We start from the raw sequence: 24,949 nt of genomic DNA, 5'->3' as shown, positions 1-24,949 counted from the left end.
GGGAGGCCAGGAAGCACCTGATGGAGATTCGGAGGAAGTATCCCCCGCAGGGAGGATTTTAAGCAGGGAAGGGACAAGAACTGATTTCACAGGACCAGTTAGAAAGCCGTACCAGTAACGAAGGCCGGCAGGCGATGGTGGCTTGGGCCCGGGTGGAACAGTGGTTCCTGAGAGATGGTTGGATCCCAGGTTTGTGAGAAGATGGAATCCATGAAATGATACAAAGTCACAGTGGCAGGGAAAACAAAGGAAGCAATGGTAGAAACGAACAAATGTGTACATTAACAAACCTGCCCAAGAAAATGATGGAAAAGTTTTTGTTGGAGTCAGCTTCTGGTTGAGACGGTAGCCGGAAGGTGATGCAGGGCCGGGACGTTTCTCGGTTTGTTTTCTAGCATCCTGTGAGCCTCGACGTTGTATTTGCCACAAGTCTGTGGGTTAACAGGTCCCCGCTCTCTCCTCTGTTCTTGACCTCGCTGGTCAGTTTCAGTCCTGCAGGTAGACCTGCGCGAGGCGGACGAAGGCACCCCACGGCCCCGGGCAACACCAAAGGGTGATGATGGGTGGTTGGGGCTGTTAGTAGTGCCTGAGGGTTTTTAGCTTTTTCCGGTGTGGTTTTTAACAACGATAGGAACTCTGTCCCCACATGGTTCTTCCCGAAGTGTCCTGGCCGTTCGCGCTAATTCGGACACATTCTCTTGGCATTTTCTGTTGGCTCATGTTAGATTACCAAGTCGCTCCCTCTGTGATTTGAATATTCCCAGCTAAGATCTCAGCAAACCTGTCAATTATTCAAGTCTTTGAAAAAAACTCTGAACGGAGCATTTCTTCCCGTTACACCTTCTGCCTGGATTTATACTTATGACTTCTAGTGTTTGAATCATTTTTCAGTTGAGTGTTTTGCATTTTCCAAGTCAGGTATAATGTCATCTGTCAGTCATGATAATTTTACTGGACTTTCACGATTTCTATTCTTAATATTTTGGTTGTCTAATTGCAGTGTCTAGTATCTTATCTAGTACCTAATTATACTGGATTGTGATAATACTTAATTTGTCTCCAACTTTTTCTACTTGAGCTGTAGACCATGTTTAAGGATCTACTCATTCATTCCTATTTTATGGAGAATTAAAATTTTTTTTAACGTTTATTATGTATTGAGAGACAGAGAGAGACACAGAGCATGAGCAGGAGAGGGGCCAAGAGGTGGGGAGGCACAGAACCCGAAGCAGGCCCCAGGCTCCGAGCTGTCAGCACAGAGCCCGACACGGGGCTCGAACTCACAGACTGTGAGATCATGACCTGAGCCGAAGTTGGTCGCCCAACCAACAGAGCCACCCAGGCGTCCTGAGAAATTTTTTTTTTTTTTAATTTTTTTTTTTTTCAACGTTTATTTATTTTTGGGACAGAGAGAGACAGAGCATGAACGGGGGAGGGGCAGAGAGAGAGGGAGACACAGAATCGGAAACAGGCTCCAGGCTCTGAGCCATCAGCCCAGAGCCTGACGCGGGGCTCGAACTCACGGACCGCGAGATCGTGACCTGGCTGAAGTCGGACGCTTAACCGACTGCGCCACCCAGGCGTCCTGAGAAATTTTTTTTTAAATCAAAAAGGGTATTGTATTTTACTGAATGTTTTCTCAGAACCATGGAAATGATCACGTGTTATTATTATTATTATTTTTGATCTGTCAATATATAGTGCATATATGGATGGATTTCCTAATATGGGACCGTTTTTGTATTAGATTAAATCCTGCTTGGAAATGGCATATACTTTTTAATATTGCTTCGAAGATTTTTGTGTCGCTGTCCACAAGCCTGTGCCTTCCTGCATGCGCATGTATATGCATGCACTATTTTTGGAATCAACATTATGCTGCCTTGTTAAAAAGAATTTGCAGATTTCTTAGGCTCTAAAAATGTATGAGTCGCACTGGAACTAGCTGTTTCTTGAGGCTCTGGTAGAATTGCCCTCTCAAAAACATCTCTTGGCCTGCTACTCGAAGTACCTTTTTTAGAAGTGGCTCTCGGACAGTTTTCTCTGTTGTAATACACGGTTCTCATTTTTAATGGCTGTGAGTGTTTTACTCGGGGTGTTGTTACAACGGCTTGCTTATTAAGCCACGTGGTTTAATGGTCTTAAAGTGGACGGGGGTGATTTCAAGGAATGCCTCCCAAAATCTAATTCACGATTTTTCAAAGGTCTGGTCAGTGGACAATAATTTGCCGGAGGCAGGGGAAACAGTTGGACCCCTTGGGAGCTGACGGCTATGAGTTCTTCCCATATGGCCCATCGTCATTATTCATGGATCGGTATTTGGAAATTCACCTGCTTGCTAAAATTTATTGGTGGCCACCAAATCGGTACTTACGGTGCTTTTGTGATTAATTGCAGACATGCGCACAGTGGTGAAAAGTTTGAGTTGCCTGACGGGTGCAGGTTACCTCCCCCCTGAGGTCGAACAAGGTGACATTCTGCTTCTGCCTTGTCTCAGCTCATACGGTACACGAGTGTCCTTTTGCGGTCGATTTAGTGCCTGTATTCTGCATTTTTGTGCTTTGTGTTGGTGATTTTGCTGTTGAAAACAACACCAAGGGGCGCCCGGGTGGCTCAGTCGGTTGAGCATCTGACTTCAGCTCAGGTCGTGATCTCATGGTTCGTGAGCTCGAGCCCTGCTCCCAGTGAGCCCCACTTCTCTCTCTCTCTCTCTCTCTCTCTCTGCCCCTCGTTCACGTGCGCCCCCATCTCAAAAAATAAAAATAACAAATAAAGCAACCCCAAGCATAATGCTTCGGTCTGTCTGGTCCCAGGCATGAGAAGGCTGTGACGGGCCCTTGTGGAGGTCTGTGTGTTAAGTGAGCTTCGCTCAGGCGCAAGTTACTGTGCTGTTGGCCTGCGTTCGGTGTTGACGAATCGACAATGTATCAAATCAGGTGTCCTGAAACAAACACACATAAAACAAGGTTGCGTGTTGATTGGTGGACGACAGTGTCTCCAGAGGCTTGCGGAACCTAACTGGGTGGGTAGCCCCTTAGGAGCGCTGGTGTGGCCCTGCCAACCCCATGCTGGGGTGACAGTGTGACCCCGCTGACCCCACGCTGGGTGACCCCACTGACCGCGTGCTGGCGTGACATGGCCAACCCCGTGTTTCTGGCTACTTTAAAGAACATAACGGGGCGCCCGGGTGGCTCTGTCAGTTGGGCATCTGACTTCGGTTCAGGTCATGGTCTCACTGTCCGTGAGTTCGAGCCCCGCGTTGGGCTGTGTGCTGACAGCTCAGAGCCTGGAGCCTGTTTCAAATTCTGTGTCTCCCTCTCTCTCTGCCCCTCCCCCACTCACGCTCTGTCTCTGTCCCTCAAAAATGAATAAACGTTAAACAAAAAATTTAAAAGATGCTGCTTTAGGACCCCAGGCCAGCAGGGGAGGTGGCCCTCGGGCGGGGGGGCTGTCTGCAGTGTTGCCCGGGTGAGTGGCCCAGCATCAGGGGCTGCCTGTCTCCCATAAGTCCCTCCACTGGGTTCAAGGGTCCTGAAAACCCGCTGGCGAAGGAGACAGGGACACAGGGACGGGGAGAGTGTTGCAGGTGAGGGAGCTCCCTGCTGGAGTGGCAGCTGCCTGACTAGTGACCCAGGGGATCTCTTGCTGGGCAGGCCTCGGGAAAGGCCACGTTGCTGAGAGAGATGTGCAAAGCAGCAGCGCAGAGGGTCCCCACGAACCCATGTGTGGATGGAACTTTAGAGCTTGCAAAGGACGCTCTGTTGGCCTCTCACCCCGTCCTCACCGTCAGTTCCGGGAGGGTGGCAGGTGAGACCCATCTTACGGACGAGTCACTGAGGTTCAGAGAGGTTGCGTGAATTGGCTGCCTGGCTAGTGGGGAGTAGAGCTGGGACCTGAACTTGGGCGTGCCTGCAAATTCTGACACCGCGCGGTGCCTCCAGGAGCCAGAATTCTCGCCCAGTCTGGACTCTCGACCCTAGCTTTGGACTTGGAGCGCGAGGTCTCCGAAGACTGGCGGGGGGAGGGGGGGGTCCCTTCTCCACCCCCGTCCATTCTCTCTCTCTCATCAGCCCTATGACATTCACCAAAAGTTGTACCTTCACGGGAAAAGGGGGTGTCCTCTTCCTGTTGACAATACTGGAAATGAAATAAAAGCAGAAGGGAAAAGATAGTCCCTATCGGGTCCAGCAGCTCCCGTCACTCTCGTTGTTTGCTTCTGGTACTTCCTTGTGGCCCCCCCCAGCTCTGGGCAGCGTGTCTGCGGCCGAAGCCCTGGGCTCTTCCCCGAACGTCGGATTACACGCCATCCTGGACCCGCTACAACTTTTTATTGACGTTACTGGGGCCTAATTCACGTAAAACAAACTGCACGTGTGTAAAGCGGAAGCCCCGATGGGGTTCGTGGCTGCGCGTACCTGGGGAGCCACCACCACGAGAGGCAGAACGTGTGGGGACACTGGCCGTTTGCTGCTTGTCCCTGCAGGCAGAAACCCGCGTAGCCGTCTACGCTTGTCTTCGGCAGGTCTGGAGATTCATCCCTAGCATTGTGTGGGTCAGAGTTTGTTTTTACTTTCAGTAATAGGCCACTGACTGGCTGTGTCACGTGGGTCCGTTTTCCTGGTCTCCAGTTTGGGGCTGTCACGAATAAAGCTTCTAGGAATATCTGTGGCCCGGTGTTTACGTAGACACGTCTCATCTCTTGGGTGAGTACCTAGGAAGGGCTCAGTCGGTGGCAAACACGTATGTTTGTAAGACCCCGCCAGTTTTTGTAAGTGGGATTTTTGTAAATACCAACCCCGCCCTCTTAAGAACGACAGCTCGTTCTTTGTCATGGATTTTTCATTACCAGTGTGATTAATGTTTTCCCACATTTTTGTTAACTGGTTATGCTACCTCTTTGGGTGTTTCGCCCATGTAGCTGTTAGGGTCTTAGGCATTTCCTTCCGTAACTTCTGTGATGTGAGTTCCTTCTATATTACGGACGTCTGTTGCTCGACTGAGGATTTCTGTCTCCTGGTTTTCGAGTTCCCTTTGATTTTCGTTTTGCTACTCTGGGACACGAGGGCAGTTTCAAGCGTTCCGGAGGACAGCTCTTGACCTTTGTGATTCCTCTTCCTGCTCTTTGACTTTGAGCGTCCCGGGGGGTGGAGATGGTCTGGGGGTCTGCGCCACTGCCGTGTCGCCCGTGGCCCCCTTCTGGCGGCTGTCCTGGTGGTTCTTTGACTTGAACACCTCTCCCGCCTCCCGGTGGGACCTTCTTCACCTTGTGTTAGAGTGAGGTGTGCGGGGCTTTCCCTGACAGTTTGAGTTTCTTCCTGCGGGGCTTGTTGGGTTGGTACTAAGATAACGTTAATGATTAGATTAACGTTAAGATAATGTTAATGGCATCCGTGGCGTAGACCGAATTTCGAAGCCCCTTGTTCCGTTCAGAGATCGGCGCTGCGTCTCCTAACTTGCACGTGCCAGGCGCCTGGTGGCAGGCTGGGCGAGGGTCAGCCCTCTCCTCTTCTCTCCCATCGCACCTGCTCGGTGCACACAGTAGGCCTACCCGCCCCACACACTCGTCCTGCTTCCACCATGGAGTCATTGCTTTGGGCCCTGGGGAGCCCAGCAAGTGCGGCTTCTCTGGGGCTTGTTAAGTCCGGGACCTGTGGCTGACGGAAGGTGGCCCGGGCTTCAGCCGGAGGGTCCTGACTGGGCCACTTCCCTGCTGTGGGCACCAGGGCGAGTTGCCCACCTCACTGAGCCTGTGAGGTTGGGATGAGCCATTAATTTTGCCAGCATTTATTGAGCGCCTCCTGTGTCCTCAGCTCTTTCCTGGGCTCCGAGATCTGGCGGTGACCGTGGTGACCCAGACGACGTCCCTGCTCCCGGGATGCGTTCCTACAGTGGAGGACAGAAGTGCAGACACCGGGGGCAGGATGGTCGTGATGCAGTAAATAAGATGTGGTATGACAGGAAGAACCCTGAGGGCACGTTAGTAACACGGGGTCAGGAGAGGCTCCGTGATGAGGCAGCATTTCAGCCGTAACCGGAATGCAGCGAGGACCTGCCTGGACAGGGGTCCCAGGGCAGACAGGTGGAGGCGTGGGCTGGCGCCGGGCAGGGGCGGGACTGTCACCGCGGGGTTGTGGGAACTCTAGGTTTTGTTCTGAATTCCGGGGGAAGGTTCCAAGGGGGGCAGGAAGAGATCCTTCAGTAAAGATCCCGTGGGCTGTTGGCGGGGGGGAGGGGGGAGTGCAAGTGGCAGCTGCCGTGTCCCAGCAGAGGTGGCGCTCGCTGGGGTTGGGGGTTGGGGGGAGAAGGGGGACGGCTGGGCACGTGGCACCCACAGACCGCTGCCGGCCACCAGGCTGCTGGGGGTTTGGTGGGGGGCATTTGCGTGCCGGGCCCAGCACCGTCCCCTCCGAGAGGTTTGGGTGTGGCCGGAGGAAAGTGGGGGACCCCGGAAGGGTGGGCTTTGGGCCGAGCCTTCGTACGAGGCGTGAACTACTAGCCGGCCGTCTGCTTCAGGCTCCGGGGCCTGCGGACTTTACTGCAGGGCCGGGGTGGACGGGGTGCGACCAGAGTGTTTTTAGCGCCGTGAAGCAGGGAAACGGGGGCCCCCTCGCCTGGCCCCCGCTGCGCCCCTCTATCGAGGGCAAACGGGTGCTTGTTTTGCGCCACCCCCGGAACTTTGCTCCTGAGGCCAGACTCCATCCCCCGCCCGGGAAGCCTTCCGTCCTCTGCGCTCCTCGGGCGCGACAGCTGTTCACCGGGCATCCGGGTCCTTCGTTCCGCCAGGTTGCCCAGCATAGCGCGGGGGCGTTTGTCAAGAGCCTGAGTGCGGGTCCGAGGGGTCTGCGGCTGCATCAGCTTCTAACTGTGAACTTGAGAGGGTCCTTGAACCTCCCGACGGTGGGTTTCTTCTCCTGTGCGGTGGGCGGTGAAGACAGGGCGCTGTGACTGCTGAAGGGCTCCCCCACGTGGGGCTCCTCGCCCACGACCCACAGGTGGCAGGCGCGTCACGAATCACAGCCGGTGGCCTGCTCGTCATCCCTGACACTGACTGGGTGCCCAGCTGGCACCGGGTCACTGCCGGGTGACTTGTGTCAGCACAACGAAAGGGATCCCCCGCGGAAGGACGCTGACAGCCAGCTTCTGTCTCTCCGTGGCAGGTGGCGGGGTTTTGAGCCGCGACTCCAGCAACTCACGGCCAGAGTTGCTTCTGGGGAGTTTTCCAGGGCTGACGGGGCGCCTCCCCTCGCCTCCGCAGGGCACCCGTAGTGCCTGAGGTCGGCGTGGTGGGAATTTCAAAGCAGCGATGACACCCGGTGGGCTTGGTGCCACCTGGTGCCGGTGAGCCTGGGGCCGACGGGCAGGCTCCCTGACCCGGACCCCCGATCAGAAGGCCCCTTCTGTCTTCCTCCCTCTGGGAGCCAAGCAGGGCATGGGAGTGGGTGGGCCACAGACTGCGGGCGGCGGCCTGGCAGAGGGCAGAGGCTGGTTTGGAGCCCCGGTTCTTTGGTCTCGGTGTGGCTGAAATGAACAAAAGCCCGGGGTTTTCTGCGATTCAGTCTTCCAGAGCCTCACGGCTGACCCCACGGGAGACCACAGTCCAGTGTTGGGGGAGGGGGCCGGCACCGGCCGGCTCTCGGGTTCCCCATCTCTAGGGGTGGGGATTAGGTCTTTCTGGCATCCCAAACCCAGGACGAGGTCACAGTGCTGGAGTAGTTTCTGGAAAAGAGAGGAAGAAACCAGCAACAGTTTCATCTTTTGAGTTCGTGAGAAGCAGCCCTGTCGGGTACCTTGAAATTTCGTCGGGTCTGCCCAGAAAGGAAGGAAGCCCACCGTCGTAGACCCCGCTCTGCGCCAGGCACGGGCTCTGTATGTGCCGCTTCCCGGGCAGCTCTCGGTCAGTCGACATTCGCTGTGAGGAACCTACGGACCAGAGAGCCCCAAACAGCCTGCCTGCCGTCACCCAGCAAGTGGCAGAGCTGGAGCGGGCACCCAGGTCTTTCCCACCAGAGCGCTTGGGCGACTTCTCGTGCGGGAAGGACGATGACAGATTTATGTATCCCGAAGAAAAAGTATTTGTAATGAAAGAAAGAGCCCCCCCCCCCCCCCCCGAAGATCAGGCAAGAACAGATCTGGCGTGAAAGGCTCCGCTGCGTGCAGGGGTGAGGGAGGGGGTGGACGCCTTCCCTGCTTTGTGCCTGCGGCCGGGGCTGTTCCTTTAAGTCGGGTTCTCCGTGGGAACTGCCGCAGCCTGGGGTGGGGGTGGGGGATGCTGGCCGAGGGTGGTGCCAGCCTGCCTGAGCTCCCTCCGGAGCCTGAGCCGTCGTCGTCAGCTCCCAGCCCAGACAGCGGTGACGCTGACTCTCCTCAGGGCCTCCCTTCCCTCCGAAGCTGCTGATTCATCCACGCTGAGTCGCCGGGGCTGTGGGGCTGGGAGCCGGGGCTCTCGGGCTCTGCTGGGTGGAGGCATTGGGCCTGCTGGGAGGTGTCCCTGAGCCCCGGTCCCCTGGCCGGGGTGGGGGTGGCGGTGAGGGAGCAGGGGGCTTAGCGCATCGCAGAGAGAGCTCCAGCAGATTTCCAAGCAGACATGCAGGTTGGGGGTTGGGAGTGCGGAGAAGGCGGGGGAGACGAGGCTTGGCCAAGGTCACACGTCAGGGCCGGGTTGGCCCGTCCTTTCTCAGTCTTCTCTGGCCTCCCCGCTGCAGGGTGCTTCAAGGATGACCGCATCGTCTTCTGGACGTGGATGTTCTCTACCTACTTCATGGAGAAGTGGGCGCCACGGCAGGACGACATGCTTTTCTACGTGCGCCGGAAGCTGGCATACGCGGGCAGCGAGGGCAGCGTGGACGGAAGGAAGGTGAGCAAGCCCCTCCGGCCCCAGCCCCGCATCCCTGCGGGGTCCGCTCTTAGCCAGCCGCGTCGGCCTCCCTGCAGTCCTCACGCAGGTGATCAGGGGAAAGTGATGCCCACGGAGCACCTGCTGGGTGCCAGGGGCCGCGTGGAGACGGCCACACACGCCCGCTGGTCTTCGTGACCCTGGAAGGGCAGAGGTTGCATCACAACTGTACCTTCGAGGAAGCAGGTTCAGAGGCGAGGTGATTTGGCCGGCATCTCCCAACGGAGCAGAGATTTGACCCTGGGGGCCAGGGTCGGCCCTGGCTACGGGCAGGATGCCGCAGCTCAGAGATGATGCTGGCAGGTCTGAGCCCTTACCGTGCAGCAGACACGTTACCTGTCGTGTCCTCCCCGCCACCGGACAGGTCAGACGGGGAGACCAAGGGCTCCGAGGCGACGTGACTCACCTAGGGCGTTCCCTCCACTAAACCGAAGCGCGTGGACGAGTTTATAAGACAAACTTCGCACATGTCTGTCTGTTTTTCAGAAACGTTGCTAGCTCGTAAAATGTTTAAGCGACCTGTATGCCAAACGTGGAAATGCGTCGTTTTCCTTTCTGCCCCAAACTGGGAGGGCTGTGGAGGCGGGTCTGGAGCTCACAGACCCCTGACTCCAGGTGCAGTGGCCTCTGACCCCTCGGCCGCGGCCTGTGAGCTGTGGCCCGTGTGTCAAGTGCGGGGAGCCCCCTCCCTGCCGTGTGCCTGTTGGGCGAGCGTGGCACTCACAGCATAGGTGTTCTGCGAACGGACAGGCCTGGTGGCTGCTGCAAAGGAGACGCCGTGATTGGGTGCTGGCGGCCTGAGAGCCGACGCAGGAGGACCCAGGGTTGGGCGGGGCCCTTGGGCATCCGCGTGGCGCGGCAGCCGGCTGTGTACCCGGAAGTGCGTCACACAGAGCCGGGGGACACGGTACATCCGGTGACTGGAAGGGGCAGAAGTGGTCGGCAGAGGCCACTTGGGTGAGGTGAGTCTGCAAGGGTGGAAGGAGGTTCCCTAGCAGGAGGGGCGATGGCCCAAAGGGGGGGCCTGCAGCTGCGTGAAAGCCCCGTGCATTCAGGTGGCCGTGGGCGGTAGCGTGCGGCCTGGGCACAGACAGGTGGGGGACGAAACGAGGTAGGCGCAGGCCAGACCTTGTGGAGGCTGAAGGTCGTGGCCAGAAGTTGGGGCTGATCCCTGAAGCTCTGATAAAGTGAGGAGGGGGGTGTGGTCAGAATGCCACTTAGCAGGCTCTCGGGCTGGAGGGGTTGGAGCAGAAACGAGGGAGGGGGTCAGGTGCAGGGGCACGGACGTCAGGTCGGGACGCAGGGGCGCAGTCAGTGGGCGGGGTGCAGGGAGGCCAAGGAAGTGGGCTCAACTAGCAGGGCTTCAGGTGACTGAATGTGGGCCAGGTCCCTGACTTGGTTGGGCCCAGGGTGAGTGCGGTGCCGTCACAGGAGGGGACGCAGGGGGACGGAGTTGAGTGTGGGGCAGGTTGAGTGCTAGGTGCCCGTGGGACATCAGACGGCGATGTCTTCTGGTGGTGATCTCCTGTCTGAAAGTCAGCAGAGAGACCAGGGACAGGGTCTCGGGTCAGGACCACTGGCTCTGAGATGACACCTGGGGCTGTAGGCATGTGTGGGAAGCGGAGGGAGACTTTGAGGTGTGCCGGTCAGAGGGCCTGGGGCCGAGCTCTGAGCTAGCCTGAAGCCAGAGGGACCAGCGGGAGACCCTGAGCTGCTGGCTGGAGAGATGGGGGTCCCAGGAGAAGGGGGCGTGGCCAGCGGGGACCCGGGACCTGACGAGCCAAGTCCGGCAGGGTGAGGAGGGGGGCAGGGGGTGCCCTCCGGGAGGGACGAAGAGAAGGCCCCCGTTGGTGGAGTTGGCGGGGGCAGGTATTGGTGGAGAGGTCCATGAGCTGAGCACCTCGGGAGCCTGGCCCAGGGCTCCTCAGCCCCGGGTCACCATTCCTGCCCTGTTGGGGGGGGTGCATCTGGGAGATCCGCCATTCCGGCTTTGTCTCCCCGTGACTTGCCATGTGACTCTGGCCGATCAGTTCCTCCCCGGGGCTCAGCCTGTCCGGGGAAGGGGGCTGGGCAGATGCGCACTAAGGTTAGGGTCCTCTGATTGCACACACCCGGGACACCAGACGTGTGGGATGGCGTGACCACATGAGTCCCCCGGCAGAGAGGGTGGTGAGCACCGAGGGAGCCTCACTGGCTGTGACCCTCACTGTGGGCATGCTTTCGTCGCTCAGCGCAGCCCAGGGGCACAGGCTCACCTGAGAGGAAACGGGAACCACCGAGCATTCTGCCCAAGGGCACGCCGCCAGGGGACTGCAGGGCCGTGGCCTCTGCCCTCCAGCCGGCACCACTCTGGCCTGCCGGCCTCTGCTGGAGTTCACGTTGCAGACATTGGGAGTCTTTTCCCAAAGGCCACCTGCTCAGATCAGAGGCTCTGATAATAAGGATCGCAGCTGGACCTTGAATTTTGGGGTGGGGGGAGGCCCCAGCTCTGGTTAGAGATGGTTTTCTCAGCCCTACCGAGCCTTGAACTCTCCGGGAGGCAGGTGGGAGAACAGAGAGGCCAGGTCCCAGGCATGTTCCCAGGGGGGCCAGGTGAAGAGGTGGGAAGGAAAGTTTCTTGGATCCAGGACTGAGGAGTTTGGGGACCAAGTGCAAACTCTCAGGAAGGTTTGGGGAGCATGTGGCAAGTCCAGCTGCCCCCCTGCTAGAATGTTCCATTGAACACCAAAGTGAGCAAATGCAGAGGCCCCTCCCACTCCGCACTGGGAGCACAGAAGTGACTCAGACCTGGCCCTGCCCTCGGGGGGGGGGGGGCCTGCAGTCTATTGGGACACACAGACGGCACAACCGGGGACACAGGGCGGTCGGTGCTGTTGTAGTGGGAAGAACGGGGGGCGGGGGTGGGGTTAGGGGGAGCCCACAAGAGAAGGCGGTGACACCTGGCCTCAGCGTTGTAGGACAGAGTGAGGGGACCACGGTGGCCCAAGGGCATTCCCACTGGAGGGACCAGCACACGTGGAGCTGGAGGGGGCGCCAAGCACCTACCAGAGCGGACTGGGTGGCGTGTGTAGTGTTGGGAGGGCAGGGGGCGGGCGGCGATGTGGGGAGACCCTGCGGGCCTCAAGGGTGCAGGGTGGGCAGGGAGGGACACACAGGGAGAGCCGACAGCCCTTCCCAGGCAGCCCCTCCGCCCCCACCGCCCAAAGGAACAGAAAGGGAGGAAAGCGCTGGGCAGGCGCAGTGTGGGCGCTTCCGCGGCGGCGCCTGCGCGCTGCGGCTTCTCTGCGGCAAGTCCACCCCCTCCCCCTTCCTGCGGCTGAGCTGGTACCCGGTTGCCATAGCGACCCGCGGGGGGGGGGAGGGGGAAGGGGCTTCCGGCACTCGGCCGGTGGTGGCGGGTGGCAGGGTGGACAGCCCCCTACAGGCAGGTTGCACGGAAGCCGTGTGGGTGGGACGGGAGGCTGGGCTCCCCACGTCCTGCTGCAGGGCCCGAGGGACACCCCCCCCCCACAGGCCCACTTCTTGACCGCCCGGGGGTCGCATCGCTGGAGTCCGCGTCCGCGTGAACACCTGCCCCCCCCGGTAGTGGGGCGGGGGTGGGGGGGAAGAGCCCCGGAGGCCACGGCCAGGCTCATCCGTGCCCATCCTCGCAGCCGGCAGAGACCGAGCCCGAGGTGGACGTGGAGGTGTACCGGCGTGACTCCAAGAAGCTGCCGGGCCTCGGGGACCCTGACATTGACTGGGAGGAGAGCGTCTGCCTGAATCTCATCCTGCAGAAGGTACAGGGGTGTAGTGGGGGGCGGGGCTCCCGGAGGAGGGCTGTCCTAGGCCCCGAGGGACAGCAGACCCCTCCACGCATGCCGCCCTGCGCGCTCTCTTCCAGCTGGACTACATGGTGACATGCGCCGTGTGCACGCGCGCCGATGGGGGGGACATCCACATCCATAAGAAGAAGTCCCAGGTAAGCAGTGGGGCTGAGGGCCCGCGGGCCTCCTGACGGCCAGCGCAGCCCAGAAGTGGCAGCCACTGGTCGCTCAGGGTTTTGGTGGGGGACACCACCCGCCCCCTCCTCCTTCCCTGCCTCGAGGTGAACTTCTGACCAGAAAGCCATGTGGCTCCTGGGGTCCTGTGTCGCCTGCAAGGAGCGCACAGAACCAGGTCGTCCCCAGCAGCTCCTTGCGGAGCGACGTAGGACCTGACCTGGCTTTGGCCTGGCCCTGAGCAGCGTGACCACAGCCACCTGTCCCTCGAGTGGCTGTGGGCCTGGGTGCGGGGGTCGGGCCTCGCTCAACCCTCCACATCTCCTTCCTTTCAGCAAGTGTTCGCGTCCCCCAGTAAACACCCCATGGACAGCAAGGGCGAAGAATCCAAGATCAGCTACCCCAACATCTTCTTCATGATCGACAGCTTCGAGGAGGTGAGCCACACGCGCCCAGCCGTGTCTCCCCTCGGGCTCGCGGTCAGGGGCGCGGAAAGCTGGCCTCCCTGGGGCCTCACATGCTTGCAGACGGGCGAGGGCGGTCCCGACTCCGACCCCTGCGGCTCCGCCTCTTCCTGGTGCTGGACTTGGGGCCAGGGGGGCCCCCCTAGCCCTGAGCCTGTTTTCTCATCTGTAAAGTGAGCGTCACGATCACGCGTCCTACTTACCTTACCCGTCAGGGTCGAAGATCAAACGAGCTCATGGGTGGAAAGATGCGTCATGAACGCCTATAAAAAGGGCTGCCCGGGCAGGAGTCATTAGTGTCTCCGTGAAAACTCGAAATAAGTGCCTCCCCGCCTTGGGATGCTAAGACGTCAGGGGGGCCGGGCTTCGGAAGTTTCTGGGCCAGTCTGGGAAAACTGGGACGCACGGCAGAAAGTGACTCACCCGGGGAGCACCGGGCGCACCTGCCCCCACTCCGCTCCTGCCCAGCTGCTCTCCTCCTCCGAGGTGCTTGTACTCGCCTGCAGGTGGCCAGGACCCCAGGGAAGGCTCGCAGAGAAGGGAGCACATGTTGCGGGGTCTCACCTCAATTTCACGGTGCCTTGAAGCACCACCTTAGTTAGGCTCAGGGGACGAAGTGCCCTCTCTAGGCTCGCACAGCCCGTGCGTGGCACAGCCGAGATTTGAACCTGAGTCTGGGTGACCTGGAAGCCGGGTCTGCGCACCAGCTCCTGGAGCAGTGACAGGATGCAGAGCCCCCTGGGGACCGGTCTCCCAGGTGGATGGCCACTCTGGGTGCTCCTGAGGGCAGGGGTGGGGCGGCTGGGGCTGGGTGCCCGAAGCCAGAGGGAAGGACATGCTGGACAGCGGGACGGACAGACCACGCGCGCCGTTCGACTCCACGTGAGGGCGTGCGATGAGCGTCATCGTCCTCCCAGTGGCCAGCGGGTGGTGCATCCCCTTCCTGTCCCAGAGTCACTGTCGTGAACCTCCCCCTGCCAGACACCGGCCCTGCTCCCCCCGCCATGGTTAGGCCGCCCCTGTGCTGGTCCCTGTGCCACAGGGGCGGGGCTGCGGCCCTGGCCGAACAGCGTGACATCTGTGTCCCCTGCCGGATGGGAGCTTCTGAGCAGTCCTCCTGGCGGCCCCGGGCAAGGGAGGGGTGGTGGCCTGGGAGGCAGCCAGTGGTTTGGGAGGTGGGCAGCTGACCCTTGTCCCCTCTCCTCCTCTGTGCCCCATCCCAGGTGTTCAGCGACATGACAGTGGGGGAAGGAGAGATGGTCTGTGTGGAGCTGGTGGCCAGTGACAAAACCAACATGTTCCAGGGTGTCATCTTTCAGGGCTCCATCCGCTACGAGGCACTCAAGAAGGTGTATGACAACCGAGTACGTGTGCGGGTGGCCCCGCGGCCCCTCTGTCCTGGTCCGGCTCCGCCTGGTGCCGTCACCGCCCCTCCTCCGCACCTGTGGCCCCGCGCGCGCGCCTCTAGGTGCTTCGGGGCCTGCGTTAATGTTCCTCCTCGCTGATCCGGGCACGCTTGATCCGAGGGACAGGAGGCCCCACCCCGAGTGCAGACACTCCTGAAGCCGGCCCTGGCTGGAGGGAACGGGGAGGAACCGGGCGGACAGGCCGCTGTCCTGCAGCCGGGCACCGTCCCGAGGCTGGCCCCTCCCAGGACACTAGTGACTTGTGTCCCCAGGAAGAGCCCATCCCTCCGTGCGCTGACTCAGGCCGTCCCCCGCCTGCCCACAGGTGAGTGTGGCTGCCCGCATGGCACAGAAGATGTCATTCGGCTTTTACAAGTACAACAACATGGAGTTTGTGCGCATGAAGGGGCCCCAGGGCAAGGGCCACGCTGAGATGGCAGTCAGCCGCGTGTCTACCGGTGACACATCCCCCTGCGGGACGGAAGAGGACTCCAGCCCGGCCTCACCCATGCATGAGCGGGTAAGGGCTGCACAGCTCGGGGAGGGGCCTCCCGTCCCTCGGATCCGCTTGCCACCGCCTCCCTGGTCCTTACAGCCCCCCGGTGAGGTAGGTGGCATCACCCCACCCCTCGGGTGAGGAGGCCGGGGTTCAAAGAGGGCAGTGACTTGCCCAAGGTCACACAGCAGGTCCGTGCGTGGGCCAGCTTCCCTGAACTGCCAGCTGCAGCTGGGCTAAGCCTAAGGGGAACCCGGGCTGGTCCTGGCACCTGCCTCCGGGGACACGCTGGCCGAGCGTGGGCACACAGCCAGCCTTCCCTGGGGACTGCCTTGGGGACGACGATGAGTTAGCCTCTCCTCCTGCCCTGTGAGGATGAGCGGGAGAACGCGAGGTCCCGGAGCCGCCCAGCTCCTCCCTCGGCCTGGCCCACCGGTTTAGCAGGTGTCGTACATGTTGAACTCTAGCAGCAGCCCGTGGGTAGGCATGGGCGTTCCTGTCTGCTTGCCGGATTTACTGGCGCTGCCCCAGGTCACACGGCTCTCGGGTGGCAGCACGGAGCCTTTGAACCCCGCTCTTTCTAGGCCACCGTCCTTCCGCAGGGGTGGGAAGCCGAGGTCGGTGGCAGCTGTATTCCCGGGGCCTCCCGTGGGGCCCAGGGCTCGGGCGGGAGAAAGTCTGCAACCCGCTGGCTGCTTTGGCCCCGCTTGGGTCTGGCAGGGGGTTGCCGCTCGGAGCTGTGGGTCTTGGCAGGGGTGAGGTGAGTGAGGGTGCCGGGGGCCGGGAAGCAGCTTTGGCCAGCCCGCCTCCAGGAAAGGACTTGGGGGTGAGACACCGTGGGCTGCAACCCGGGCGCCGCTGCTCGCGTGACCTGGGACCAGTCTCTTCCCATCCAGAAGCGGGGAGCCCCGCGGTGCTGGGAGGCTCAGAGCTGCTGCTGAACAGCGGGCACCCGACTCGGGCGTGACCTCAGGGGTGCTTCCCCAGCCACCAGTCACCACTGGCTGTTGACCTGCTTGGGAGAGTGACTCTGAAGGGCGTAGAACGCCCTTAGTGCTGACGTGCCCGAGATGAGGAAGCCTGTGTTTGCTACGCTTTTTAGCGTAAAACCGTTAGCCGCGCATATGCCCAGGCAGCCACATAGCAGGTGTCTCTCTCTCCGTCGTAGCCTTTTTGGTTTCGTTCCTTCTGCAACGGATGTGTTTGAGAAGCAAGATAAACATAATTTATTTTTTTTGCTTTTTTTTTTTTTTTTTTTTACCAAGACCAGGGTGGGGGTTCCAAGCGGAGGCTTCCCCTATCCGTGAAATAGAGGCTGTTGATAGATTTCTGAGCTGACGGCGGAGAAAAGGAGTCTGACTCCTCTCCCCGGCCCTGCAGAACGTGTATGTGAAAGGCCTCGCGAACAGAGAGATGTGTTACTGGACTTGCCCGAGTCTTGCTGTTCCCATCCATCGAGTGGCAGTGACAGTCCCTCCCTCCCGGGGTGGTAGTTGGGGGAGAAGGAGAGGGCACCTGGCTCAGAGTCTCAGGGAGGCCCGGGGTCGAGGGAAGGGACCCGCCAGGGTCATGCAGGTGCCGGTGGCGGGGCCTGACCTCCTGGGGACTGCTCCGGCCCCCCGCCACCTCTGTGCTTCCTGCCGCTTGCCCCCCTTTTCCGGAGGGGTCCTTTGTAACCAGCTCATGACAAATACAGACTGTGTGTGTATTGTGGTATCTGGTGTTTTGTTTTGTTTTTTCTATCTTTTAAAAACCTTCCCTGGCTTGTGGGAGGACCGTCTGCAGCCCAGCGGCCGCCGCGACTTGGCTGGATGTCGGAAGCCGTGACGAGGAGGCTGATGGGGCTCCTGAAGTCTCAGTCCCAGCTCACGTTGTTCCTCAGATTCTTGTTTGCGTGGGGAGGAGGGAGGAGATGGGCCAAGTTCCCTCTGCCTGGAACGCCCTTCCCCCCCTTCTTCACCTGGCGAACTCCTACTCGTCCTTCAAGACCCATCTCAAGCGGCGTCTCCTCCAGGAAGCCTTTCCTGATGTCCCAGGCTGTCGACCCCCTTTGCTCTGTGCCCCCCTGTGTCCTGTGCTTCCCTTTTTCTGTCTCAGCAGCCAGCATTCAGTCTGTGGTTGTCGCTTTCCGAGTGTGTCGCCCCCACAGCAGACTGTGAGCTCCTCGAGGGCAGGGCCCGGTGTTGTGTGCCTGTCTGTCCCTTGTGCTGCGCCTGCCTGGCCCCGCGTGGGTGTCCAGAACGTTTGGTGCCTGAGCGGTGTGGTTACGAGAGACGAGGGGACGGAAGTGTTGGCTGCTTCGCCGTTGCACTTCCTCGAGAGGGTGCGGGGGCCGAGAGGGACGGGGGCTTATCAGCCGAGAAGAAATTGGGGTGAAGAGCTTAGGAGGCCGAAGACCTGGGTCGAACCCTGGTTTTGACCCCCTCCTGCTGGGTGACCTTGGGCGGGTCAAGGTCGCTGTCCCACCTTGGTTTACCGATCTGTCCGATGGGGCTCCCGTCTTGCGGATTGGTTGGGAAGCTTGCGTGGATCCGCGTGCCGTGGCAGGGGGCTCGGGCAGCGTCCGCAGCCAGGCTTTGTGCTGGCCGGTGTCTGGGGCCCCTACGGGGCCCCTGGCCCCTCCTTGGGCAGAGCTGGCAGCGAGGTCCTCCTGCCCTCCCTCGAGCTGGACCGGCCCCCGGTGCCCACCTAGCCCCAGGAAGGCCCGCCCTCCGGTGGGTGGGGTCGGGGCCCTCCCGGGGTCCCTGGGCCGCCCCGTGACTGCGGCTCTTTGTTCCCAGGTGACCTCCTTCAGCACGCCCCCCACCCCGGAGCGGAACAACCGGCCCGCCTTCTTCTCCCCGTCCCTCAAGAGGAAGGTGCCCCGGAACCGGATCGCTGAGATGAAGAAGTCTCACTCGGCCAACGACAGTGAGGAGTTCTTCCGGGAGGACAACGGAGGGGGTGAGTGCGGCCGTTTCTGCGCGGAGGGCCAGCCGCGGCCGTGTTTCCTCGCGGTTCGGTCCCTCGTCCGCAGCTGGAGAGCCGGCGGGTGCCCGTCAGGGCTGGGGAGGAGCTGTGGACGGGCAGACGGCCAGACAGAAGTCCCTGCCCTGAGGAGCTCCCGCTCTGTGGAGAATAGGAGGCACCGTCGGTTTGCAGACTTTTCCGGATGTCGATGGTGTGACTGTTGCACACGGAGGGTCCGAGAAATCCTCGCCTAGTGGGAGATGAGCCCTCTGGTTGATTCCTGCACTCGGTGACTTCAGGCTGCCGCTGTGCTCCTCCTCAGTGCCCTCCCTCTAGAGCCTGCACGGGGGTGACCGTCAGGGTCTCCTCGGGGCCCACCTCCCCGCCTGTGGTGACCGGGCGTCTCTGCCTGGGTCTGTGGGGGCCCCATCCAGCCCACTCGTGCCCTGCAGAGTCTCCCAGCTGCCCCGCACCTCCCACCGTCTCCCCGGCCGGGGCAGGCCCGGCAGCCAGCGAGCCCCACGCCGCGAGGGCGGGAGGCACCCCATCTAAGCGGTGGGAGGCCATCGGAAGGTTTTAAGCAGGGAGTGACGGAATCAGATGTGAAGGCTCGAGTAGCACTGAGTGGTCTCTGCAGGGAAGGGGCTGTAGGAGGCAGGCTGGCTCCCGGAGATGAGATGTGGGTGCTAGGCACCGGGCGCGTGCCCTGCAGGGGTGAAAGGGTGGCCCCTGGCCGGAGCTGGGGCCGTCCTCGTTCTGAGCGCCAGGGCCCAGTGACAGAGGGCCTCAGCCTCGACCTGCTCGTGTGTGCTTGGGCAAAGCACCCTCCCCACCTTGGCTCCTTTCCAGATCAGTAGGGAAGGGCTGGTAGGCACCCCAGCCTGCCTCCCTGGGTGATCCATCAGAGTGGGTGGGGCCTCCCAGCCTCGCCCTGGGCCCTGCACGCTGGTGGCCCACTTCCGGTGACAGATGGGCCAAGGGGAAGCAGAGAACACAGGGGGACGATGAGCCAGGCCCTGCAGAAGAGACTGTCCGGGATGGGGAAGGGGGGTCAGGGATGGCTGGAGGGGCGGGCAGGAGGGAGTGGGGCAGCCACAGGCCAGGGGCGGGCAGCTCTGCGGTAGGTTGGGGCACGGAGGGGCTGGCGGTCAAGGGCCCAGGCTGCGGCAGAGGCCGCGCCGGCCCCTTAGGCAGCCGCCTGCGGTGGGGGGTGCTCCCCTGGTCCTCCCAGGGGCCCTGACTCGGCCTTCTCCCCTCCAGCGGATCTGCACAATGCCACCAACCTGCGGTCTCGGTCCCTGTCTGGCACGGGGCGGTCCCTGGTTGGGTCCTGGCTGAAGCTGAACAGAGCGGATGGAAATTTCCTTCTCTATGCACACTTGACCTACGTCACTTTGCCGCTGCATCGGATTTTAACAGGTAACTACGCTGCTGGAGGCCGAAAACCGGATGGCTTTTTCGTAGCCGACCTGAGACCTGCTCCTGGGGCTGTCCTTCCCTGTCCTGTTGTTTCCAGCCCAGAGCCCATCAGCAGGTGTCCGTGTTGGGTTCTCGGCCTCCCGTCGAGGCCTGTGGATGGGGCCCCTTCTCACAGTTCTCTGGAGGCTCCTCCTGTCCCCCTTGGGTGACTGCGGGCCCCTGGGTGTGAGTCACGGGTGGGCGGGGCGAGGCGCCTGGGGCCGGGCAGGGGCTCCAGACTCGGGCCGGCCGGTACCGGAGCCCCGCTTCCCCCCCACCCCCGCCATGGCTGGGCCGTGCAGCTGCTCCGAGGCCGGTTCCCGTCTGGAGGATGGGAACGACCGGTCTCGCAGCCCCGGGAGGGCACGCGAGGAAACGCGCGGAAGTACTTGGCGGGGACTGCCCACGGAAACGGAGCGCTCGGGGTATTCACCTCCTGGTCTCGCCCGCCCCCTCCCGCCGCCCTAGACATCCTGGAGGTGCGGCAGAAGCCCATCCTGATGACCTAGCCGTGTGCAGAGCCCGCGCGGAGCCCCCCCAGCCCTGCCCGGCCCCGGGCGTGCTGCCAAGTGCCTACCCGTCCACCGCCACCGGGGTCTTCTGTGACAGCCCAGCCAGGCGGGGCCGCTCGACTCCGGGGGCCGGGGCCGACTCCACGAACACCAGCCCAAACTGAAGTGCCTCTTTCTCCTCCCCTGCTGGCTCTGCTCCCGCCCCTGTGCCCAGCCGCCATCACGCCCCCCCCCCACTCCCCCGGCCCCAGCCCGTCTCTGGGGGGCCCTCGGCACCCAGAGAGGCCCAGAGACGCCAAGAGGCTGTAAGAGCAGAGGAGCGGCCGGCGCCCGGCGTGTGTCCAGACCTACGGATCCGACGTTCACGCTCGGACAGACCGCAGGTGGAGAGACCCCCCCCCCTCCCCCCGGTTGGGGGCACTCAGTGTGTCGGACCATCAACACTTCCCCGAGGAGAACTGGCTTCAGAGTCTATAACGCTGTACCGGTGAACTCCGGCGTCCGAGTTAGTCCCAACCCATCCGCCCTCCCCGTTCACCACTTGGTTATAAATGGGTTACCGCGGGGTTTTAAACGGGGCGCGCGGCTGTTGAGGGTTTTGCCCTGGGCTGGGAATACCTCACCCCCGCCTGGTTCCAGAAAGGCCTCGAGCTGAGCAGACAGGCCCCGATCCTGCCAGAACGGCCTTTGCTTCCAGCCAAAGAGCACCACCAACACACACACCTCCGCCTTGGAGATAACCCCGCTCTGCGCCTCGGCTGGCGCGACCTGCGGAATTTGGACTCTGAGGGCAGGTGGGACGGCTCGGTCGTCAGACCCAGAAGAGTGTTTTGGGGGAGTGCGGTGGAGTCGGCCCCCTCCCGGGAAGGTTCTGGGTAGAACCTCCATCCCATCCCAGGGCCGGGGTTGGGGCGGCGGGGGGGGGGGGGGGAGCTGGGAAGGGGATGGGGTGTTTCCCGGAGCTCGTTTCCTTTGACTGAGTGTGCTGGTCCCGTTTCTCAGACCAGCTCACTGAGGCAAAGCGGAACTGGCCTCCACGCGGCTGGTCTGGTGGGTTGGCGTGAGCGGCCTGGTTCCGGCTGGAAGGAGTCCTGCCGGTGATGACAAACCACGAGCCTTCTCCAGAGCGGAAGCGTGTGCCCTGCCCCCATGGGAATAAACTGTAAGCTGGGTCTCTGTCGCCACGTTGTTTTGTTTGAAGTCCCCTGGAACACGTGAGGGTTTCCAGTCGTGCGTAGAGATCCTCTCTGCGAGGAGAGATGGGGCCGGAGGGGCTCGCCCCCACCTGTTCTATTCTGCGCACGCTCCAAGGGTTTGCGCTGGGCTCTGGGAACAGGGGCTGCTTTGGGGCTTTCTCTAGATTTTGTATGCTGTTATTAAAAGCAAGCTATTGCGTTTCATTCTGCCTCAGTTTGCCCACCTGTACAATGGGGCTGATACCACCTACCTCACCGAAGTCTCCAGGGTTGCAGTGTACGACTGGGTCGGGCGGCCACCCTGCACGGCTCGGCTCGGGGGTAGACCTGGGATGCCTTCCCGCCCCCCAGCACCCGTGTGTGTGTGTGTGTGTGTGTGTGTGTGTGCCGGGGCTGGGCTGGAACAATCTCGCATTCTCGGCAGCGCCCAGCTCCTGCTTGGCTGTATCCCAGCTGCCTCAGGACTTTGCGTTCCAGAGCAGTGTTTCAGGACAGCACAGAGCCGGGCCTCACCCCTCAGACCCCTGAGTGCGGCCCCGTGTTCCAGGAGTACTCTCCGGGGGACCCGAACGCTGTCCCCCAGTTTGTGTCTAGGGTGGCTAAAGTACAGCTTTTTCTTCGGGAATTTTTTCCTCCCTGGTCATCTGGGGTCTTAAGACTCTGGAACTCAGGTCTCGGGAGAAATACGGTCCTGACGTCTCTCCCGTGGAAGAATGAGGTAGCTCCCACGCAGAAGTCCAGAGGGGCACGAAAGGGTCCCCCCCCCCCCCCGCCGGAACCAGGCCCTGAGGCTCAGCCCCCGCTCCTGGGGGCCCCTGGGCACACCAGACGCCTCCTCCGTAAGGTGACACACGTGAGTTCTGCCCGCGTCACAGGCGAGCTGAGGGTTAGTGATGGTACCGTGTGCGTACGGGTGCTTGGCGGGTCCTAGAAATGTGTGCAACGGTGGTGTTTGGAGACGACCCCTCATCTGTGACACACGCGAGCGGATGCGCACGACGGTCTGGCTGTTTTCCATCCAGCACAAAGGTGGCGCCAGCCTGTGCGGGCACCGTGCTGTCGTCACGCCCAGCCTGAGGGCGAGGAAACCGCACAGCGACAGCCGGAGTCCCATCCAGGCAGCCGGCCCCGGCCGTACCGCGCCGTGACAGACGGACACGCGTCGTGGAGGCCACCTTTCTCGATCTTTGCAGGACATGCTGGTTTTAGAAGCACTTGGTAGCTGGGCAGTAAGCTGTCCCCCTGAGGCTTATTTTTTCAAAGCGACCAACAACATCAGTGGCAAAGTAACAGTAACAAGGGACAGGGCCGAGACCGGGGCCCCAGCGCCCTGGTCCTGCTGTGTTCCTGGCGTTGGTACGGTTTGCCTTCTCGCAAGGCCATCTTGCGTTTTGCTGGAAGCGTGCCCGTCTCCTGTGTAACGCGGGGATGACCAGAGCACGCGTGCATTTCTCAAATGGGAACTGGAGTCAAAGTACAGTTTTCCTGGGAAGAAACGAGGCGTCGCTTTTTGGGCCATGAACGAGAACGTTCTCTCTTGACCAGAAATGTCACGGTCCCAGAGTCGATGGACGGTGTGTCGCCTCCACTCCACCTGTTAGCGCCTCCAAAGCTGCGGGAGCGTTTGGTCTCCCACGCGGAGGTCTTACAGGAACTGCCCGTTGCTTCTATAAACAGCCGAGGCTCAGTATGTCAGAAAAAGAATATTATTTATGATATTGTATAGTCAACAAAGAGCAACAAATAAGAAAACGAGGAAAATATTCTGCAGCCCAATCAACTTGCAGATGGAAGGGTTTTCCGAAGAGCCCCGTTCTTGCCAACGTTTGGGCTTTTCAAGGACCGGGAACAGACCCTCAGAAATGAGGTTTCTGTTCTACACGGAGCAGTGGCAGTGAACCACACGGAGGCTTGCTGCTGGTTTCCTCACATAGAGTCTAGCCAGTAGATGCTACGGTGAAACTTCTTTTTTTCCCCCGTTAAAAGACATTCCAGAAGGTGGGCCCTGTGCGGTCGGTAAATTCTAATGACTGACGTGACTGCATTTGACCCTGTCATAATTTGGAGGTCTTGAGGCGCTGGCCGAGATTCTTTAAAGGCGTCCCATGTTAAGAGGCTGCCAGCGTTTTCCACGAGCCTGGATAGCTTCTGCCCGGGCACGTGTCCTGGGCGGTTTTGCACATTAGCGAGAATGGGGGTTTCATAGCCAGTTTCAAGCCCAAGTATCTTTTGACATGACGTTGATTCTTCCTGTTCAGGCTGCTTCTCGTCTCTGTAGCAGAAAGCAGAATTCTCTTAAAACACATCGCCACCCTGACGGGGACACAGGCTCCGGGAGAGAGGGAGGCAAGGGCCGGCCGACACCTCCCCCAGAGCGTGAGCCTGAAGTGACCTCCCGGTCCCGTGGCCTGAGTCGGTCTGGGTGTGGGGGGGTCACCTCTGGCTGCTTTCCTCTCTTTTTCCACCTGGTGTGGCACTGACCTGGTCCTCGGGGGGAGAAGGGAGTCCTCTGGCCTTTTCTCTGAACCTCTGGAACGAACAACCTGGAGAACCCCTTGGTTCCCATGCACAGAAGCCAGGCCGCCAGGCTGCCGAGGGGCCTGGGGCGGGGGTCAAAGCGCCACGGCGGGTAGCCCCCCGAAGTGGAGGAAGCCGCAGATGCACGGAGAGAGTTCACGGTTTTCCTCGGTCCCCAAGGCAAGCGGGCACCTTTATTTCTGCGGCTCCGGTCCTGACGCACAGGAGACCAGATGTAACGGTGATGCCCCAGCTCTGCCGAGGTGGCAGCGGCGGGAAGCTTTCAGTCCTTCTTACCTTCCTTGTGCTTTTACGCACGTCCTCAGCTCGCAGGGGGGGGGGCGGGCGGGTTGGGTGTAAATAGGGACCTTTTCTGGTTTCCAGACGGACTCTGTGTGTGAGAGTACTCAACCCTGCAAAGAAAACCTGTTGAGGTTCTTTTTCACGACCTTGAGGCTTGAGCGACGTGGCTTCTACAAAACCTGTTTTAGCAAAAACGGCACGACGGCATCATTGGACACGTTAGGATCTGACTGTCCGTGGCGTTTCCGTAGCAGCAGCAGCGGCAGCTTCTGGGCCACCCGTCTTCGGCACACAGAAACCATTTCTGAGCAGCTCTTGGTTGGCTGCGAGCTGTGCTGTCGGGTTTTGCATTTCTGTTGAAGGTTGATTTGCATGTTGGATATTAGATTTCTTTTTCCCCTGTGTTTTCCTCCAGTGGATCTGTACTCGGTTATTTTCTTTTCCTTAATGGTAATTTCAAATTAAATACGGATATTATAGCAATTCGAGAAACTCGGTGATTGAACCTTAATTTGCCTCCCCCCCCCCCCACCCCCACCCCGCCAAAGATTTCTTCTTCAACTGTTTTTGGAGCTTTCACACGAAATGCCTGTTTTGGAAGTGTCGGAGCCGGACAGCATCCACCCCAGGGCCCCGGCTCCTGGGAGCTGGGGACTCAGGCCCGGGACTGGCGTGCCCGGGGCTTTGGTTTAGGCAGAGGTGGTTATTTGCAAAAACAAATCCCAAGAGACATGTCTCTGGTTTAGCTCCAGTCCCCATGAAGCAGTACACGCCC

The 24,949-nt window shown here is 60.7% G+C and overlaps 1 protein-coding gene across 4 annotated transcripts in view; it reads left to right on the top strand.

Annotated features, from left to right (window-relative positions):
* KIAA0930 (KIAA0930 ortholog) overlaps nt 1–24,666 on the top strand; it is a 38,450-nt gene extending 13,784 nt beyond the window's left edge. For 2 of the 4 annotated variants that reach the window (XR_006959676.1, XR_006959678.1), the window contains exons 2-11: nt 8,703–8,854; nt 12,547–12,672; nt 12,777–12,854; nt 13,209–13,310; nt 14,561–14,701; nt 15,069–15,263; nt 18,020–18,182; nt 19,449–19,607; nt 20,115–20,952; nt 21,161–21,330. Coding sequence is in view for 1 of the 4 variants with exons in the window: in XM_047064858.1 (XP_046920814.1) it covers nt 8,703–8,854; nt 12,547–12,672; nt 12,777–12,854; nt 13,209–13,310; nt 14,561–14,701; nt 15,069–15,263; nt 18,020–18,182; nt 19,449–19,607; nt 20,115–20,155 (1,157 nt within the window). In the remaining 3 variants the exon portion in view is untranslated. Of the gene's footprint in view, nt 1–8,702; nt 8,855–12,546; nt 12,673–12,776; nt 12,855–13,208; nt 13,311–14,560; nt 14,702–15,068; nt 15,264–18,019; nt 18,183–19,448; nt 19,608–20,114; nt 21,331–24,255 lie in introns of those variants that run through there. The other 2 variants (XR_006959677.1, XM_047064858.1) reach the window with 2 other exon arrangements.
* The last annotated feature ends 283 nt before the right edge of the window (nt 24,667–24,949 follow it).

Source organism: Lynx rufus, unplaced genomic scaffold (assembly GCF_022079265.1).
Source record: "Lynx rufus isolate CCGP_SWC_20201006 ecotype Redwood Valley unplaced genomic scaffold, mLynRuf1.p SCAF_7, whole genome shotgun sequence".
Lineage (NCBI taxonomy): Eukaryota > Metazoa > Chordata > Mammalia > Carnivora > Felidae > Lynx > Lynx rufus.
The sequence above is the reverse complement of the archived record's forward strand: the minus strand, read 5'-3'. Positions and strand labels throughout refer to the sequence as shown.